This window comes from Poecile atricapillus, chromosome 6, assembly GCF_030490865.1.
Source record: "Poecile atricapillus isolate bPoeAtr1 chromosome 6, bPoeAtr1.hap1, whole genome shotgun sequence".
Lineage (NCBI taxonomy): Eukaryota > Metazoa > Chordata > Aves > Passeriformes > Paridae > Poecile > Poecile atricapillus.
In genome coordinates this window covers 27,741,187-27,759,875 of record NC_081254.1, presented here as the reverse complement: position 1 = coordinate 27,759,875, position 18,689 = coordinate 27,741,187, and the positions used below count along the sequence as shown (strand labels likewise).

The following is an 18,689-nucleotide window of genomic DNA, read 5'->3' as shown; positions in this document are numbered from 1 at the left end:
ACATTTCCATGCAGTTTTCCATGAGGGTAGTGCATTTGTGTCTCATGCTCCCTTTGAGACTATGGTTAGATGGTAAATGCCATTTTCTTCCTGACCTGATGTATCACTTTCATACAATTGTCCCAGATATTTTTTTTAATGTATACATAGAATCAATTATTGTCATACCTGTTTGCATTTAGAAATGGGAACTCTGCATTCCTAATATTATCCATTGCAAACTAAAGTACCTTTAAAAAGTTTGACTGCTGTTGACAGCTAAAAAAAACTGCTACATGTGAGTCTGGGAAAGTTTTCTCAATGTGCAATATAGGACAATTTCACCTAATACATAAATACATAAATACAAAATAAATGCTTGATCCACTCCACTTTCTGTAGTCAGTGCAAAGTTATTCTTCAGAGGTTCCTAAATTATCAAAAGGCCTTTTCATCCTGCAGAATCCCAAAACACATTATAAATCTTGTATTTATGTATTTATGACAGGAATATTGTGGCTTTTTTTCTTTTTTCTTTTTCTTTTTTATTTGGGTCATTTGATTGCTCTGCTTCATTTAACAGTAGCTAAGGACAGATAACCACCCTGTTTAAAAATGTAGAAATAATTGGCAGTTGTCAAACACTGGTCTTTGATTTGCATGCTACGACTGCAACAACACTGAAATATCCCAAATCTTGCAAAAACAGCCACACAGAATTGCCACTGGCCACTTGGGATGGAATGCAGTTGTTACACCATCTTTATGGATGGGCTTGGTGACTTTAATAATTACAGAATTCAGATCTGCTACTTCAAAAGCAGATTTCTTCAAAATTCTTTCTCTTCAGTGAAAGGCAAATCTCTAACAGTAACATTTCAAAAAATTGAGTTATTTTTGGCACAAATCCAGTTCAAAATGAATGCTCGGTAGGAAAATATTCTCCTTAAAATTCAGTAGAGGGCAGTTACGATTATTTGTTGCAGTGTATGGTTTTACTCAGTAGGAGGATTTTGATGGGTTATCTTTTTATTTATGCATTTCTCGGATGATCTTCCATGTTGTTTTCTAGTGGGGGCTTTTTTTTCAAACATGCATTTTCTTTTAGTCAAATGAAATGTAAGCAGAAGGTACATGAGAATTCTGAAGTGAAGTTTCAAGTGGAGGTTTCAGTGTTATCCTGAATTTCTCTTTAGTTCTCCGTTTGGGTGCTTTTCACTGGCCTGTTCAAAATTACTGTAGGAGAATGCAAAACAGGGGGTAGGAGCAAATAGTTAATGACATTTGAGGCCATTAATCTTTTCTCTGAGAAGAGCTCTCAGCAACATAGGATGGAGACTTTGGCAAATGGTAACATCAGCTGGTTGGTAGCCAACTGTACTCAATATGCTGCAGCTGTGGCCAGTATCTGTACCCAGCCAAAGAGATGGGAAATGACATGGATGACTGAATATCAAATGGACAGTGATGAACTGCAGAGATTAAATAAATCTTGTGAATTTAAAACCATTGAGAGTGGCATTCGGGAAGCCTGGAAGCATATATCTCTTGGGATTCTTTCCTTAAAGCAGATTTAGCTTTACATCTGCTTCATTGCAGCTGATGAAGCTTCTATCTTATTTTGTAGTTTGGGGTTTTCTTTCACCCACCCTCCTAAGCTTTAGTGTTTCAGTGTATTTGCTTTCAGTACTTTTCTTTTCTCTGATGTATTTCAGGTGTGCCCATCACCAAAATATATTTAGCATCAAGATCATGACAGTGAACACCTTCAAATCTTACAGAAAATTGTGCCAATCAGTCCTGGAAATCAAATTCCAGGAAGAGGTTGATATAGAGGGTAAATAATTTAATGTTTAGTAGGAGAGAATTTTTTTAACATCTGTGCCTTTGAATGAAGATCAAGTCTTCCACTGGTACTTCTGGGAGGTTGGGCCAGTGTTAAGAAGTAAAGGCAGATGAGGAGAGAACGGAATAATGTGAACCAAAAGACCTTGTAACAGGGGCTTTTTATTTCCTTAGCCAGCTTTTCTTAATAGCTGCTTGTGTGCTGTAGGAGAGGCTGTGTAAATCTCTTGTCTTAATACCTTTGATTTAACTCCTTCCACGTGACTGTGAGCCCTCTCTCCCTCATCTTTTGCTCAGTGTACAGAGCAGCCCTTGATTCTCAAGGCTGTTTTTGGTTGCCTTTGTTCATCAAAAGTGGATCCTGGCTTTTATGTCCAGGTTCTCTCTGGGTTCATATCTGCTGCTCCATTCTTGTCCCAGAGTAACCACAGGAATATCCTCTGCCTCGTTCTCTCACAGTGTCCCTGGGTACTCCCAGCAGCTTGAATTTAGCATCTTTCATTAAAGATCTGAAGAAATTCCTGCTGGAGCCACTAAGTCAGTGACTGTGCTCTTTTCAGTGCTAAGGCAAGCGAGCTCTAGAGGCCCCATGTGAAGTGTCCAAGGTTATCCAGGGCAAGTGGCACAGTTTAAAGTAATCCACATTGGCCCTGACTCCTGCTTCACTTTCCCAATGTTGGTTCAAGTTTCTTCCTACTAAATCAATGTGCATAATTCTTTCCTTAGTTGTTTATTGATTTGCTCAATGAATTGAATAGAAGTGTAGCACTCATTAGTTGAGATCTTTACACAGTATCTATAAAATTATCAAGATTCTTAGCTAGTGCATACTAGCACTGTTGAATCACGTTCAATTAGTCTAAAATAATTTATACCAGGGGTTTCAAAAGTCAATAAAGGTATGGGAAAATGCCCTTCTCAGTGATAATTCTGCTTCTTGGTTCACATGGCTTTTTTACAGTCCTAAATCTGACAAAATGCTAAGAGAAGCCAAATTAATTTTTGTTTTGTTCCATTTTTAAATTGGAATCTCTTTTTTTTTACCATTCACAAATTGTCTGTTATTATTATTCATTATGTGTCCTTTGATGAAAAATGATACATGAAGAATAGTTCCTATTACTAAATTATTTTTGCACATCATGCTTAATTCTGCAAATGAAGCAGATAAAGTCAATGAGGCTCAGTTAAGGACCAAAACTAATTCTGAAAGCTAATTATTTTCACAAGAGAGACTCTTGAAGACTATAAATTAGGAGGTTGCTATTCTAAGAAGTTTTGTCTTCAGCTAAGTTAGTTGCATCTCCAAGAGGGAGAGATGAAGAGGGGGAGGCCTGAGGCCAACCTGTTCCCCAGATGAAGGTCTGCCTGTTCAGCTGGAGTTGCACTGCTATTTTTGAAACAGGTCAAAGTACTTTGATGTTTCCTTTTCTGCTTTTTAAACCAAAATACATCCATGGTATCTCTTAGAGTACAGAAATAAAGGGAAGCACAAACCTCAAAATGTTCACCATTTAAACCTTTTAATTACCTCAGCAACTGAGATCAGCCTTTGTGTGGAAATTTAATTCAGAGACACTTTATTAATACTGTAAACAACTCTAATCAGAACCATTCCTAGATTAAAGTCTGATAACTGAGCTAGAAATAGGCTCGATAGAGTGAGAAATGCAGAGGAGTCTGTCCTCCAATCTCAAAGCAAATGTTCTGACTGACCTTTCAGCTCACAGGCCCCCTTGGGACCATGTGGGGACCACAAACATTGCCAGGTCCAGCTTTGGAGACCAGTGTCCCATCCCAGTGTGAATCTGGCCCTTGAGGTTTATGTAAACTGCTCACTGACCTCAAATACTGGCTTTTGTAAGCCATTATGTATGGTTTTCTATTTCTATTTCAGATAATTCTTAGGAGTACAGAAATGCATTTTCACTCTGTATGTCTGTCTTGTTTTCCACATAAAGAAAAATGAAAATATTGTACTGAACAAGCAAACATTTTAAAAACACGTCTGAATGCATCTGTTCTTCCCTCAGACGTGTGTCAGGAGTCTCCAGAGCTGCCTGAGGAAGGCAGATGTCTGATTCTCAATAGAACTTCCAGCACATTTGAAGATCTTAGGCTGTTACTCACTTTTTTCGCTTGTTCAGATTCCATAAAGACCAAGGCAAAAAAACCCCAAAAAAACCCAGAAACAAAGCTGTACACAAAAAGCCACTGGGAAAACATGTAATTAATCGAGCCAAGGAGATGTGCTTTATACTCTGTGCAGAATGAACAGTTTTGCTGCCAGTTTTGACACTTTGTGTGTAGTCCTGGAATGGTTACAGCTGCTTCAGGGCTCTGCTGAGACACTGATGGTCTCAGGCAGAAATTATTTTAGTCTGAGATGAATTTGTTCATGTTATACAATGAAGTCCTCATTCATAATCAAGTAACAAAGCAATACAGTAATAATAAATTTCAGTTGTGACTCTTTCTTTCTGTCTTTCTTCCTTTTCCTTACTACTTCACCCTTACAGCCTCTCTCCTTCCTGTTTTTCCTTTCCATTGGCCCTTCAGAGAGGAAGGCCTTTTTTTGTTGACTTTCCTCTCGCACACCCTGCCTGCTGGGAGGCAGCCACAGCACCTCTCAGCTGCTGTTGTGTCTCTTCACTCAGTGCCACAGGAGCTGCAGGCAGGCCAGGGGAGATCTCACTGTTCCTTCAGGTCACTAGAACCCAATCAAACCTCTTGTACCTTCCTGTGCTTTCTCCAGATTCTCCCATTCTTCCATTTCTTGCCCAAATCCTTGAGGAAGCCATTCTCCAGTACTACCTAGCAATGTTTGCTAGCTGCAGACAGAGTTACATATCCCAGGAATATCACATTCTATACTCTGCTGGTAGAGAAGGCATCGTGTGTTCTTCACCTCTGCCCTTTCCCTGCCATTTTGTGTGGCTATCACAGTGTGCTGAAGAGGAATGACACAACTTGTGGTTGTCTCCTTTCCTTAGTTTACTGTCTTGTATTTGGGGGTTTGTTTGTTGGGGTTTTTTTTCCCAGAGGCTCAGCTACCCCAGAAGCATCAGGATATCAGAGCAGAAAGGAAAATTCCTGCAGGATTATGGAAGAGAACTGTTAGGTTTTATGTGGGACTGCATACAGCCAGGATGATACTTTTCCCATTAGTTCCATGAGCCATTAATGTACCAGGTTTACAGCATATCAATCTGCATCTGTTGCTCTAGTTTTAGAGATGAAAAACTTTTTATAGTTGTCAATCTTGGTTATTAATATGCTCAAATCCTTAAAGAGAGCTATAATTTGCTTCTCAGGCATTCTTCATGTACTGCACATCTTTGTGTCACCATCCCTGCTGCTCTGAGCTCAACAGATGGCTCTTTGAATGCAGGTGGTATTTTTTCTTGATATTGGAAGAAATAAATTTACTGCTCATTCTGGCACCCATGAAATAAATTGTAACTTTAAAGAGATATATTTAAAAATATAAATAGAATGCCTGTAAGAGTTATTGCCAAATTGATATTGGACCAAAGGCACCTATTCAAGTGATCAGCAGCCAGAAATGAAGTGTATGAGCCAAGAGTATTGAAAGAACCATTAAGAATGTTAAAAAAAAAATAAAAGAAGCAGATAAATCTCATACTGTGATGAATGATAGCCAAGGAACATCTAATCATATCTGGGTAGAATTTACTGAAATAGCTCAACCAGACAAAAATTAAGAACATGAAAAAGATGGTGTAAAAATTATTGGGATGTTCTTTTTTCTGACATTTTTTCATTAATATTTGAGAAGGAATAAGGATTTATTTAAAACAAATTGAATTAAGTGGTGAGCACTAGAATGCGATTCCACTCAATCCTGGTGTGTCTATGAAAACACATTCTCAGCAACTGCATATTAAGGGTTATGGGGGATGTTGTGTTTCCAGTTTTCCAACCACCTTTCCCTAATATAGCCAATGTTCAACTGGAAAACTGATCTCTGCTCTAAGAAAATGTGAAATACAGGGAGCATCAGGCATATGAACATACAAAAGACAAACAAACTGACAACACCATGTCTGTAGGCTTCCATTCATTGATTAATCTATCTGGATTTTTTGTTTTTAATGGCAGCATGCCTGGAACTTCTTGAATGTAATGAAGTGTGATGTGGAAAAAGTGGATCTGTGCATATTGCAACAAACTGACTTAAAAAAAAAGCATGTTTGCCAACAGATTGGTCCAAAGGTTGGCTCCTTACTGTACAAATACAGATTTCATGGGGTCTTATCTCAGCAAATGCTCATCTTTTCTGTTGTGTCCTTAAAGGAGGAGTAATCTGCTTCCTTTCTGCTAGGGCTCTGTTGATGTTGTCGGTTATGGAAGATAATCTGGTGCTCTGAAAGCTCTGTGGAATATCATGAAAGAGAGTGGGTTATGCATGTAACCCATAAGAGGAGATGGGAACGTGCATTTTCTTTAAGCCACATTCTGTAGTCAGGAAACACTTCCAGATTCGAGCTGGTTCTGGTACATATTTAAGGATTAGGGTGCAGCTGTCTTGAATCCCAGAGCTGGATGAAATGAAATTTGCTTTTAGAATTTGAAAATTAACTGCAAGCTGTGGCAAGGATCTAAACCATTAATTTTTATTCAGGTATATCCCATGTTACGAACATTCTCTAAGAGCATGGAACTGGCCACTCAACAAGCAAGAAGTAATTTATTTCGAGCAAGTGTTCATTAACAATTGAAATGTTCCTTTTCCCTGGAACAGTGAATAAATTCACTGACATGCTGGCTGCTCCTGTGGCCACTTTCACATGTGGGTAGAATGTTCCTTTGGGGCTCAATTCCCTCTTGCTGCTGGGCTGCTCCTACAGAGGTGTGACAGGGCACCTTGTTGCTCAGTCAGTGATGACCATTCACAAACCACTTTGTCCAAAATCCTTCATTGTGGGGTGATAGGAGTCTGTGCTCAGAAAGTCTGCAAAATCTTTATTGTGTCCACAGCTCCATTTCTTACCCATCTATTGGCAATCTAAACCAATGACCAAGAAATGATCAATGCATTTCTTGTTTTATCATCTGTTTTTTTCTTTTTTTTTTTCCTTTATTTTTTGTTGTGGTTGGTTTTTTTTTTGGTTTTTTTCCTCCCCAGATTTCAGAGACACTGATCCAGAAGCTGAATCAAAACCTGGTCCATTTTGAGTTGAAGCCAGGAGTTCGAATCCTTGTCCATGCTGCCCATTTAACAGCAGGTGAGTATCCTCTTCCTGTGTATGCCTTCTGTGTTGCTCTGGAGCACAGCAAGCAATATATCAATGGTACTAGCATGCTATCAGCTGTATTTTAAACATTTCTTATTTTTATATCACAATAACAACCCAGTGTATGAGCAGACATTAAAATGTCTGCTCTACCTCCCCTTTCTATATCATGCCAAAAAGATATAGTGGCTTTTGCATTTACAGCTAATCCTTTTGTTTTCTTAGATGCAAGAATTTACTGGTTTTTTTGGAAACATGGTATAGGTAACAGTAGAAGTGTGTATTTCTTGGATATCTCTGAAATATTAAACATCTAAGCAGCACCATGGCATTTGCAGCCTGGGTCACACGGTGCAAAAGTTACCTGCTAGCCTCGGATATGTTCAGGTATTTTAGAGTCAACAAACATTCAAAGCAACTAAACACTGCTCAAAAGTTGTTCAGCAGTCCAAAAGACTGCAATCAATACAGATATGCACAAAAGTAAGATCAAGCAGTTTGGACTTTAACTAATCCTGTATCAAAATAAGTCATCTCCAAAGTCCTGCTATTAAATTACATATGTCACTGTCTATTCTGCATGCTAAAACCTCATTTCACAGCAAAGGTCCTACTTAACTACTACAAGAGGTGGGACAAACCAATCCACACTCTTAGGAGTTAGTTTTCCCCAGGCACTGCTGATAATTCTGATCAATTGGTATCAGCTTCTTTTGGTAACTTGCCAACTTAAACCCTCAGTTCATTTGTACCAGCAAACTGCTCTCCAAAAAACTTCTTGTGGTATGAATGGATCTGCCCAACCAGGTGTCAGTCCATGTGCTGCCTGGTAAGCAGTAAGAAAAAAGAGACTAAGAGACTATTAAGAAAGGGTGTAATGTGACTGCCTTTAAATCTTCCCAAAAGAAAGGCCTGGGGTTTCCAATATTTCATTTTTCCTGAGCAGAGCTTTCTAATGTATGTCCTGGGAATATTGATGTATGTTTCTGCTTTCCATTAGCTGTGGAACAGATGCTTATTTTTAGACAAGTTAGAACCAAAAGCATATAATGTCCACTTCAAAAATTTGTTTTACGTGCTATTGTTTGTAATTTTTACCAAAAAATGCACGTTTTTATTTGTATTTACACACAGACACCAGGATGGAGTACCTTTTTTCCATAACAGATGGAAACACTCATTTTTTTTGCACAGTAGGCTTTGTGGTACTCTCTCAAAGCCACTGGTGAATGATTGCTGTAACTGGATTCAGTGTCCTATAGGATCCCTGTAGGATTTTGTCTCTTGCAGAAACAGGATTTAGTAAGAATGCAAAGTGAGCTTGGACGGCCAAACTATGTATTAAAAACCTAGAGAAAAGCCACTGTGAGGTCTTTGGGGGATTATGTCTCCTTAACAAGCTGCAGAGGTCATGACTGTTCTCTAAGTAAAAGGCACAATTTCATGATACCAAAACTTGTGAGTAGTCTAAAATTTGACAAAAAGCCATGAGAGACTTACTTCTCTCCTGAAAGCTATTGTTTTAGTTGTTAGAAAATAAGAAGAACTGGCCTTTGGAAATCCAAGCTTTCATAAAAAATTAAATAAAATGAAGAGGGAAACCTGGAACACAGCACAGTGCCAGAAGCAACCCTTAGAAACACAGTCCCAGGGGATGCACATACCCAAAGGTGCTACTCTGGGCTTTGTTATCCCTTCTTTCCCAGCCTTTTCACTGATTTTGTGTTGGACTCTGGTAGCTATAGGCTGTAGTCAGCTGAACCCCAAAGCTAAACATGTGCTTTTGGAAGTGTACACACACATGTATGTGTGCAGCTACATTTATGTCCCATGCCTCAGTGCACGGGTGTGCTCCCCTCTCTGTGTGCCTGCCCACACACAGCAGCATTTTCTGCAGCAGAGCAGCTGCAGGGAGCAGAAGTGCAGGTGTCTAAAGCAGCTTGGAGTGCACATTCAAGCAGACCCTGTAGAAATGACCCTCTGTCTGTGTGTGAGTGTGAACGTATGAATTCCCTGGAGCACAGAAGAGTGGCAGGCGTTGGCCTCAGCACATTTCAGGCTTCTGTCTTCTTTGTTCAGACCACACTGGAGGAAGGATTAATTTATGGCAATTATAGACAACAGGTTGCGATTCATTTATCATGTTTGTTCCTTCTTCTCACGAGATAAAAAACAAACCAATGTCCCCAACCCAAAGACAACAACTTACTCTAAGGCAGAGGAAAATATGCCAATATTCCTCACAAAGCAGTTAAATAGCTGTTTATTACTAGGCTCTCAGTGCAGCATTAGAGCAAGAACATTGAGTGATGCTGAATCTGAATAGGCTGGAGAGCCACTTTGTCATCCCACAGAACTGCAGAGACCCACAAAACACAGATGGAGAGGGGACAGAGTGGAGATGTGTGAGGAATTCATAATAATGGATTCTTTTATTCTGGTTCTTGCTAGATGTGGGAAGGGGAAGGTTTTTCACTTTGTAAATTTTGGCTTTATCAGTCTGGGTGTGAAGCTGAGCATACGTGTGAGTGTGATGTGTGTGCCTTTGCTTGTGTGTGCCTGTTTCCTTGTGTCTCCTGGCTCTGGTTTAGGAGGGGTCTGTTCAGTGCATGTGAAGAGGTGCAAGAGGGGCAGGACGTGTTTGGCAGCAGTTCAAGCTGACTGACTGCCTTGCAGAGAAGGGCACTACTTGGGCCCTTCTCTGTGTGTGTGTTCTGTGTGTGAGGGTGTGCTTGGTCCCTGGCATGGCACAGCTGGAGCTCTGTGTCTGTCTGTCTGTCTGTCTGTCTGTCTGTCTGCATGTACAGCTGACTCCTCTGCTCCTACATGTGGAACTGCTTGGAGGATCATTGCCTTCCTGTATATGTGTGTGAGAGTGATGGAAACTGTTTAATACCATTCTGTATTTCTGGGAATTCCATGGGTTTCCATCCCCATGGTTGCTGGCCTTATTGTGAGAGGGGTTGTGTCAAGATGGTGAGCAAAACTCTGAGAGGCTCTTTGATTAAGATTGTTTTTGGTGTGTTTTGTTTTTTTTTCTTGAATCTGAAAGAAAGTCCTCTAAGGGGAAAGCTGTGGAACTTCACACCAAGGGCTGTGTTGAGCACCACAGGTGATCTGAACTCGGGTTTCTTCCCAGCTGGATTAAAAAGGGAGAGAAGCCCAGGAGATGTGTAGACCTGCTACAAGTGCAATAAGAGGGGAGAATGAACTGTATTTCTGGAGTGAGCAGTTTTCACTTCAGGCTGGGGGTGCCTCTAAGCTTCTCCTCTCTTGCAGCTCCCCTGGTGGACCTTACTCCCAGTCACAGTGGTTCAGCCATGCTGATGCTCCTCTCTGTCGTTTTTGTGGGACTAGCTGTGTTTGTCATCTACAAGTTCAAAAGGTATGACCTTCCCTGAGCCATTTCCTTGTCTCTGTTGCTGCCTTTCGCTGAGGTGTTTGGGGTTTGTTTGCTGGGTTTTCTTTTTCTGAGCGAGTTGTTTTTTGGTTTGTAAAAGCTGATACTACATCATCTGCCAGAGTACCACACAATGATGGTTTCTGTTAATGTTTTAGGAAGATTCCTGGCCTTAATATATATGCACAGATGCAGAATGAAAAAGATCAAGAGATGGTCAGTCCAGTCAGTCAGAGGGAAAGCATACCTAATGTCCCTCAAAGTGAGATGATGAGCCCTGAGCAACTAGTAGATGAGAAGTTGGAAGTCCACCCCATAGGTAAATAACTTGCAGCATCCTGCAGCTGGTCAGACTCTGACTTATAATTGGCTAACCTTTTTCTCAGTTTCCCCTCTTCCCATATTCCTGCACAATCCTCCTCCCATCCTCTTCTGCTGCAACATTAGTTTTGCTACAGGAAACCTTCTAACTCTTCCCTCTCCCTCACTGCCATGTGATGAAAGAGAGGGGAACAACTTTAGGCTTTTTCTCTCTCCTAGTTGCTCTACGTAGATCCCCTCCCCTTCTCAAAAAAGTCCTGCTGGCAATGTAATTTATTTTGCTGGGGTTGATGTAGTTGTGGGGCTAAGCCCCATTTCCAGAAGAACTTCAGCCACCCTCACCTGGAACATGGAGGTGAGCAGGTGATTTGGTAAGTAATATCTAAAAGCTAAATATCTGTTGATGTTTTGACTGCTGGTATCTCTGTGCTGTGCCAGACCTTGTTGCCAGCAGCAGTGTTAGTCTGGCTGATTCCCAAATAAACTGAGTAAAACCTGGGATCTCAGTATTGAGCAGCTGGGTTTATCCTCCGGCTGACTTCTCCCACAGGCCTCTGTGTTTGATTATTTCCAAAAGCAGGTTTTTTTAGGCCCTAAAGTGAATAGAATTGGACAGGGCATTCTGGGATCTGTCTGATTTCTGTTACCTGGCTACAATAGAAATACTGGTAGAGAGCAGGGACAGTTTCAGTCTGGAGACATGTTCTGCTAAAGCCAGGACTGCTTAGACAATGCTCAGCTTCACTCATGAGATGACTATTCTGCAGGTCCAGACTGGAGGTACCCCTGCAAATAAGAACATGCACCTATTTTAGAGGAATTAAAGAGAAAAGACTGCTCAGGGATGTAATAGAGTGTTCTTCTCTGGAGATAGTCAGAGCTGTCCTGGTCATGATCCTGTGCAACCGGCTCTGGGTGAAGTTGTTTTAGCAGGGGGATTGAACTAGATGATGTCCAGGGGTCCCTTCCAACCCCAACCCCAATTCTGCGACTTAGGCAGGAGTGAAGCACAGGTACAACTGAGATTCCTTATTTGCACAGATTCATCAGCCTAAACAAACTTTAAATCTCACCTGAGGATGTTCACAAAATCTGTTTGAGTGTTTGCTAAAGCAGGCTTGGAGTCACGGCTCCTGTAGAGAGGGACCAAGGAAAAGGACAGTTTAAGGGGGGAGTGTGATGTGCTAAGATTGCAGCCTGTGAAACAACCTAGGAGGAAAAGGAGAAAGGCTCATGATGAAACTGATATCTAAGCTGGAAGCTGCACTGCAGTCAGTGCTGATCTCTCCTAACCTAAGGAGATTTTTTAGCTATTAAAAGCTTTTAAACAGCTATTTATCAGAAGACCTGGACACCCTTGCTTAGCAGAACAGAGGATGGAGTGAGGAGACCAACCTTCCCTTGTGGTATTTCCTATACAGAGCAACCTCAGGCCACAGTCCAGAACCCAAGGAAAGGAAATGCAACCAAGGTAGTCTGGACAGAGGACTTCCAAAAAGCTTGTGGATCACCAAGAGATTTCAAGCCAAGACCCAGAGCGGTGGGTCCTAAACTTTAACAATTTTTTTAATTTTTTTTTTTTTTTGTTACTGTTAGATTTTTCCCCCCTAGAAACCTCCAAGGTAAAATTGTTGTAAGATGCTAAGAGGGAAACACCCAATTTCAAGTCAGGAACTCTTCCTAGAGTGGGGTGAGCTCTGGGCTTTGAGCTTCCCCTTTCTAAAAGAATCCAGTGGTGGTGGTTCACGCTGTTCCAGGAACAGGGAAAAATATGTTTTTTACAGGTCATGCAGACTGTAGTGGCAAGGGTCAGTCACTCTATGCAAGGTACCTTCAAAACTGCTCTTTCTGGTGGTGGAAACGAAACCCTAGAAGACTCTAGGATAAGAGAAATCAAAAGCAAATTTTGGGGGCAGGTTTTCATTTGGCACATCTATAGCATTTCTGGCTTTCTATAACAGCCAGAATTATTCTCATAATATAATGAGAAATTATACATTTCTCAGCTGTGCTACTGGACACTGCACTGAACCAGAAACTTGCCTTTTACAACTCCTTGGTTTGCACCTGTGACTGCACAATCCAGCCCTAAAGTTAAATGTGTGAGATACACAGACTCAATTATGTATCAAAAGGAATCAGTCCAACAAACATCCTAAGAGTGTTTTTCCATCCTGTCAGTGAGATGAATGAGAAAACTGAATCAGAGCTCATTGACATAATGAGAAGGTCTGGACCTAGGTGTGAACAGAATAGAAAGTGCAAAGGCACTCTCTGATACAACCACCTCATCTGTTTCTGGAAATCAGCAATTTCTTTTTTAATGAGTTTTCTTTCTTTTGGGAAAACAAAGCAAGACTGTAATTGGGTGTTTCTCTTTTGTATGCTTGTTCAGAAACCATTTGATTTTTCATCACCTTTGACTAACATTCAGGGATCCTGCCTTGGAGGAATCAGAATTCATGTCGCTGCATCATTTAATTTTCTCTCCAAACTCTGGCAGCAAGACCTCTCTTTCTTATTTTCTGGATAGGAGTGGTTTAAGTACTTCTTTTGCAAATGTAAGGTTAAGGTTATTTATGAAATCTCCAACACCTTATCATTTCAAATGAGTTACACATTTCCTCTGAGGACCTCAACCCCTCCTCCTTCCCTCCACCCCTCTGCTCCTGCCTTTCCCTTTACCCTTCAACATGGGTGAATCATCTTCATTAGCAAGAGAACAGGTTATCACCTTCAGTGTTTGAATGACAAGCAAATATTTCTGGAAAGAATGTGTCAGTCTGGAACAGTTGAATCCCAAAGGTCATCAAGGTGATACCTGCCAGCATCTTCCTTGACTAAATATGCATATTATGTACTGATTTTATTTTGTTCTTTGCCACAGGAAGTATTTCCACAGCTGCTGAGCCCCAGAGCACAAAAGAAATCCCTACCTATGTAAATGGTTGAATTGAGGACACCAACATCTGTATCTAAAAAAAGGAGGAGAGCTCACTGCATTTGGACTTTTTAATTCTTCAGATGACAAAGGGTTTTTAGCTTTAAGCCTGTGCATGTGGACATTATACTGAGACCATAGTGGAACTGCATTGTACAGGTGTTCAATTTTAGTGGGGGGTGGGGGGAGAGGAACTGGTACCACTATTCACTCCTGCGGCCCTTCCCCTCACCCTGTCACTCTCTTTTTTCTGATCTGTCTCTAATTTGTAGAAAATTCATAATGATATAGGCCAAGAATATGCATGGGGGGGGGTCTCTTCTTTAGGGAGAGGGGTGGGCTGGGATGTGGGGGGAGAAGGGCTGGGGTGGTGGGAGGTGGGAGGGAGAGTTTAGGGTTCTTGGCTTTAGGTTTAACTGCTCTTTTAGCACTTTGGGCTGCGGGAGGGGTAGCCGTTCCAGCAGATTTCCGTAGGACACACACACACACAAAAAACACACTGGAGTTTTAAGGCACTGAAAATTTTCTTGGTCAGTCTGGTTTGTCTCTCTGTTTGGACTCTGCCCTTCGTTCCTCTAGCTGCAGCTGCTGCCCATGCCCCACACTGCGAGGAGGCTGAGTGTGAGTGTGGGTGATTCCCACTGCGAGGCCAGGCTCCTTCTTAAACAGCTTTCTGAGCCTGCTCACCCCAAGGCATCCCACTGGTAGTGCTATGGGAGGATAACACTGCCTCCTAACCTGAACAGAACAAGCATGCATTGCAGGCAGGAGGTTCTTGCCAGCAGGAACTTACTGTACTTTGTGCCAGCCTTCCACCTTCAGTTTTGGCTGAGAGAAGGCAACACCCTCAGCTCCATGTAGTGCTGATGGCTGAATTTGTCTGGGAAGGCCCAGGAGATCTCTGCTTTTTCAGCCACCCAAAGCCCTGTCAGTTTTTTGAAATGGACCTTGTCCATAGAATAGGGAGCAGGGAGAGGTCTGTGCAGTTTTCCTATGGTTTTCTTTGGCACCCCCATTGGCTGCAGATCTGCAAACTCCTGCCACTGTGGGAGAACTTGGCCTGGGACTGTTGCCAAGCATTTTGAGCCTCAGCACCACAGGACCACTCTTACACAAGATTTGATTTCTTACCAATAACTTAAGCTTGTATCTTACCCTGCAAGTGGAAATGAGGACATGTTCCCATAGACTGCAAGGGAACAGTGGGAAAGCAGGAGTAGCACACCTCAAACAAAGACACTGGATAGCTGTGTGAAGCCTAACCCATGGTCATTACAACTGTTGGTTTCCAGCCCAACTCAGGTAATTAAACCTAGCGCCAGGATTTTGGTTTGGAGTGTAAAGAGAGAAATACTGTAACCAGTGTACACTCACCTAACCACATTAGGTGGAGGCAGGTTCATAATCAGTGAGGCACATGTAGGAGGCACCCTGATCACTGACAGAGCTGGATTTTGTTCAGTAGGCATTGCCCATGGCAACCTGAGTCAAAACCAGGAGAAAGCAGCATGGTCAGTGCGGCCCAGAGTCCCAGGGCAGGGATTTGGTGGTGGTGGGTTTGAATTTCTCCGTCACAAACTGGGCACAAACCTAAATCAACCCACTTGCTAGCAAAACAAAAATGATCCCAAGGACATTAGGCCTGTAGTAGTTAAAGGATAATCACAGTACAGAGTCCTCTGTCTCTTTCTGCAGTTTCTCTGAGGACTGATAGAAACACAGCAATTTGTATGGCTTTGCTATTATGTTTGCAACTACAGCTTTAAGAAAGATGGGAAAGTTTTGGCTGCAACTGTATAATAGTCCCCACTGAAGTCCAACATTAGCCAACTTATTTTTATAGTAAGCCAATCAAAAAGTTTTCTTATAGTGTTGGAACTATTTCTAATTTTAAAATTACTTTTTTTGATGTACTTTTTCATCTTCTTTTTCTCTTTCGTTAAATACAATGTAGCGTAATGTATAATTGCTATTGTTTATTGCTTTTACAGTCATATTTATTAAACAGATTATGTCTCTAAATAAAGGCCCATGTTTTTGTTGCTCATTTTAGCTTCTATCCCTGACGGGGATCACTAACAATATTAAAACAAGAAGTAGCTGATAACAAAAAAAAATATATGGATGCTCACAAATGGGGGGGAAATACAGTTCCTAGAAGCAAAGGTAACTTTCTGAGTCCACAATTTTTCTGCTTTCCAAACAAGCAATGATAGAGCTCTGTGCAGTTCCCTGAAACTCCAGCTCCGTTCCCTGTCCATGCTTATCCTTCCCCATACAGTCTCTGTTAAATGTCCCTTTGAAATATATTTTTTTTTGGCTTTGCTTCTGCCAGCACTGATGAAGGAAAGTCTGAATTATTAGCATTACTGATTAATTTACATGTGAGTAAAATGAAGCCTAGGAAGTTTCTGTCAGTTTGCCATATGGCAGTGGATACGTGTTGCAGAGAAAAAAAGAAGAAAACTGAACTTCTCTGCATTTCAAGTCAGGATGCAGCCACCTCTTATAAGAGGATCTTGATTCAGTGCCCTTTTTTTGTACCTCAGGATGTGAAATGATATATACACATAAATATTCAAAGATCTGGGGTTTAGGTATCCTCTGCAACCAAGGCTGTGGTATGACATATTACAAGTCCAGGAGTCCTGGGTTCCCTCATTGGAGGAGGGTGTAGTTTTCAGTCCTGGGCAGACCCCAGTGTAATTAACAGTTATTAGCATAGAATGTTCAAGTGGACACTGCAGCCTTCTCCATTCAGGCTGGCATGGCCACAGTGCAAGCGCCTCGCTGAGGTGTGTGAAGCCATAATCTGCTTTAATAGTTTAAGTACCCACCTGAATTAGCAGGCATCTGTTCTGGCCATAAACAGTAAGTCTGGTTTGGCAAGCATCTCTCTACAGCACTTTCAGATCATTCTCTTCAGCTTGTTGTGTGTCCTGAGGCAGAGACTGATTATTATTTGTAGTTGTTTTCTGGTTTGTATAACAACACAGTAATTCACTGCTAATGGATGAACACTGTGAGAGTAAACAAAGAATACCAAATACTTATAAAATCCAATATGAATTTTCTCTGAGGATGTTGTCTTCCATTGAGGGAACAAAAAATTAATCATCCTTTTTCAGAAGGAGTAGAGAGTTAAAATATGGTTAAAAAGTCAAATAAAGTATTTTCCTAAATTGATGTTCTCTACCATCATAACATACAGATGAGACAGACATTGTGGCTTCAAAGAGATTTATACTTCTCCACCTAGTAGGACATTTGAGCAAAGATGCTGGATTGTTTTTCCTGAAAATCAGTAGTTGTTGGTGTTTAAATACTTTTGGGGATTTGGGCCTCAAACAATTGCTTGCTCTTAATATGTGACTACATTTGATTGCTTAAACTCTTTCTGAAAAGCAGGACTCTTGAAGTACTTGCTAAAGTGCTTATGAAAATGAAGCAGGAATTTCCAGTGACCCTGAATGAACCCTGTCTTGGTCCTGTCAACTTCTGCTGAGAATTTCTGACAATTGCATTTAGCGTGGTACCCAGAGCTGATAACAAGGGATTAGTATTTTATCTGTGTGCTGTCACCTCTCATTGAATGCATGAGAAGTTTCCTTGTCACATTTTATCTCTAGGTACATTCAGTGTTTTAAACATTACCCCTGATTGCAGAGCTACCATGTTCATGGTGTTGAAAAAGAAAACTTTATTTTCCTTCAGTTAATGAGATGCTGTCCCTGCATTTCTCCATGAAACAGAATGATAAAGCATGTGAATAAATAATACTTGAGCTAAAACAGATCCTTTTAGTTTAGAGTGTTGGTATGATCTTGGCCATAATACCCAGAAGAAAAGACTGAAGTCAGATTGTTTTCTAATTGATGAGATCAAAGTGCTATTATGTACCAAGTCATTAGCCTAAGAGATATATTTCATCTGCAGTTTTAACTTTAGCTTTTTCCTTTCCCTTTTTTCCTGCTGGGGAATATGGCTTTCTCTCACTGTGTTGGAAAAGGGATGTGAAGGAAATCTGTGTTGTATTTTTCTCAGTGGGAGGATTTCAAGATGTATTCCTTCTTGTCTGCATTGTGGTGCAGCCGTCCCAGTGCTGGCTGCTGTGTGCACATTGGCAGTAAAGGTGAAAAACTTAGGGGACAGATTTTTCTTACCACCTCTGTATTGCAGGCTGGGTCTCACATTGTAATCTTGGGCCATTTTGGTGAGTGGACCTTAACCAGGCCTTCTTTACACACTCTAGAGAAAATAAACCGGAATCTCAAACTTTTGAGAGTTTTATACTTTTTTATGGAGAAGCCCTGAGAGATGAAGGTGCAAGAAAAGGACTCTTGAGAAGAGAGGCACGACTGCCTCTCTTTGATATAACACAGATGCACAAAAAAACCCTCCCTTTTTGAAACAAATTCCTCCTCCAGCCTTCCCTAAACAAAGCTGGCTATGGTGACATTTCTGGGACTGCAGCTACCCTTGCAAATAATTGCTCCCCAGCCCGAGAGCGTGGGCCACCGGTCCCATGGACCTCATCATTCCTTCTTGTGCCCCCCATGAGGCAGCTGTAGGGCAGAGCTCTGAAATGAGAATTGGACTGACAGCTGCCTCTGCTCTGGCTGCTTGCTGCAAAGAGATGAATAATGCATGCAGCACATTTAAATGTAATGTCACTGAGTGCTTTCAGGGAGAAAACCTTCGACTATTAACCCTGCCTGCATGAGAGGAGCATCCTTGTTCGATTCCCTGCAGAGAGGGGCTGAACCTTTATCTCCACCCCAGAAGGGTCTGGTTGCAGCGTGTCCCCATGGTCTCTCCTTGTGGGCTGCACTCCAGGCTGAGGGTCCCTCCTGGGGCCGCGGCACTTTCAGGGCCGAGTCCTGCTCTCGACATTTTGGCTGCAGCTGGACACTCCTTAACCTCTGAAGCATACAGCTCACTTGAA

At 41.4% G+C, this 18,689-nt stretch overlaps 1 protein-coding gene across 2 annotated transcripts in view; it reads left to right on the top strand.

The window, feature by feature from the left end:
• The window catches only part of SORCS1 (sortilin related VPS10 domain containing receptor 1), a 261,108-nt gene extending 247,066 nt beyond the window's left edge, over window positions 1-14,042 (top strand). Inside the window, exons 24-28 of one of the 2 annotated variants that reach the window (XM_058841925.1) lie at window positions 6,974-7,073; window positions 10,362-10,467; window positions 10,641-10,801; window positions 12,225-12,343; window positions 13,691-14,042. In XM_058841925.1, the coding sequence (XP_058697908.1) occupies window positions 6,974-7,073; window positions 10,362-10,467; window positions 10,641-10,801; window positions 12,225-12,343; window positions 13,691-13,747 (543 nt within the window). In that variant the 3' untranslated portion in view covers window positions 13,748-14,042. The remainder of the gene's footprint in view (window positions 1-6,973; window positions 7,074-10,361; window positions 10,468-10,640; window positions 10,802-12,224; window positions 12,344-13,690) is intronic. The other variant, XM_058841926.1, reaches the window with a different exon arrangement.
• Window positions 14,043-18,689: the final 4,647 nt, after the last annotated feature.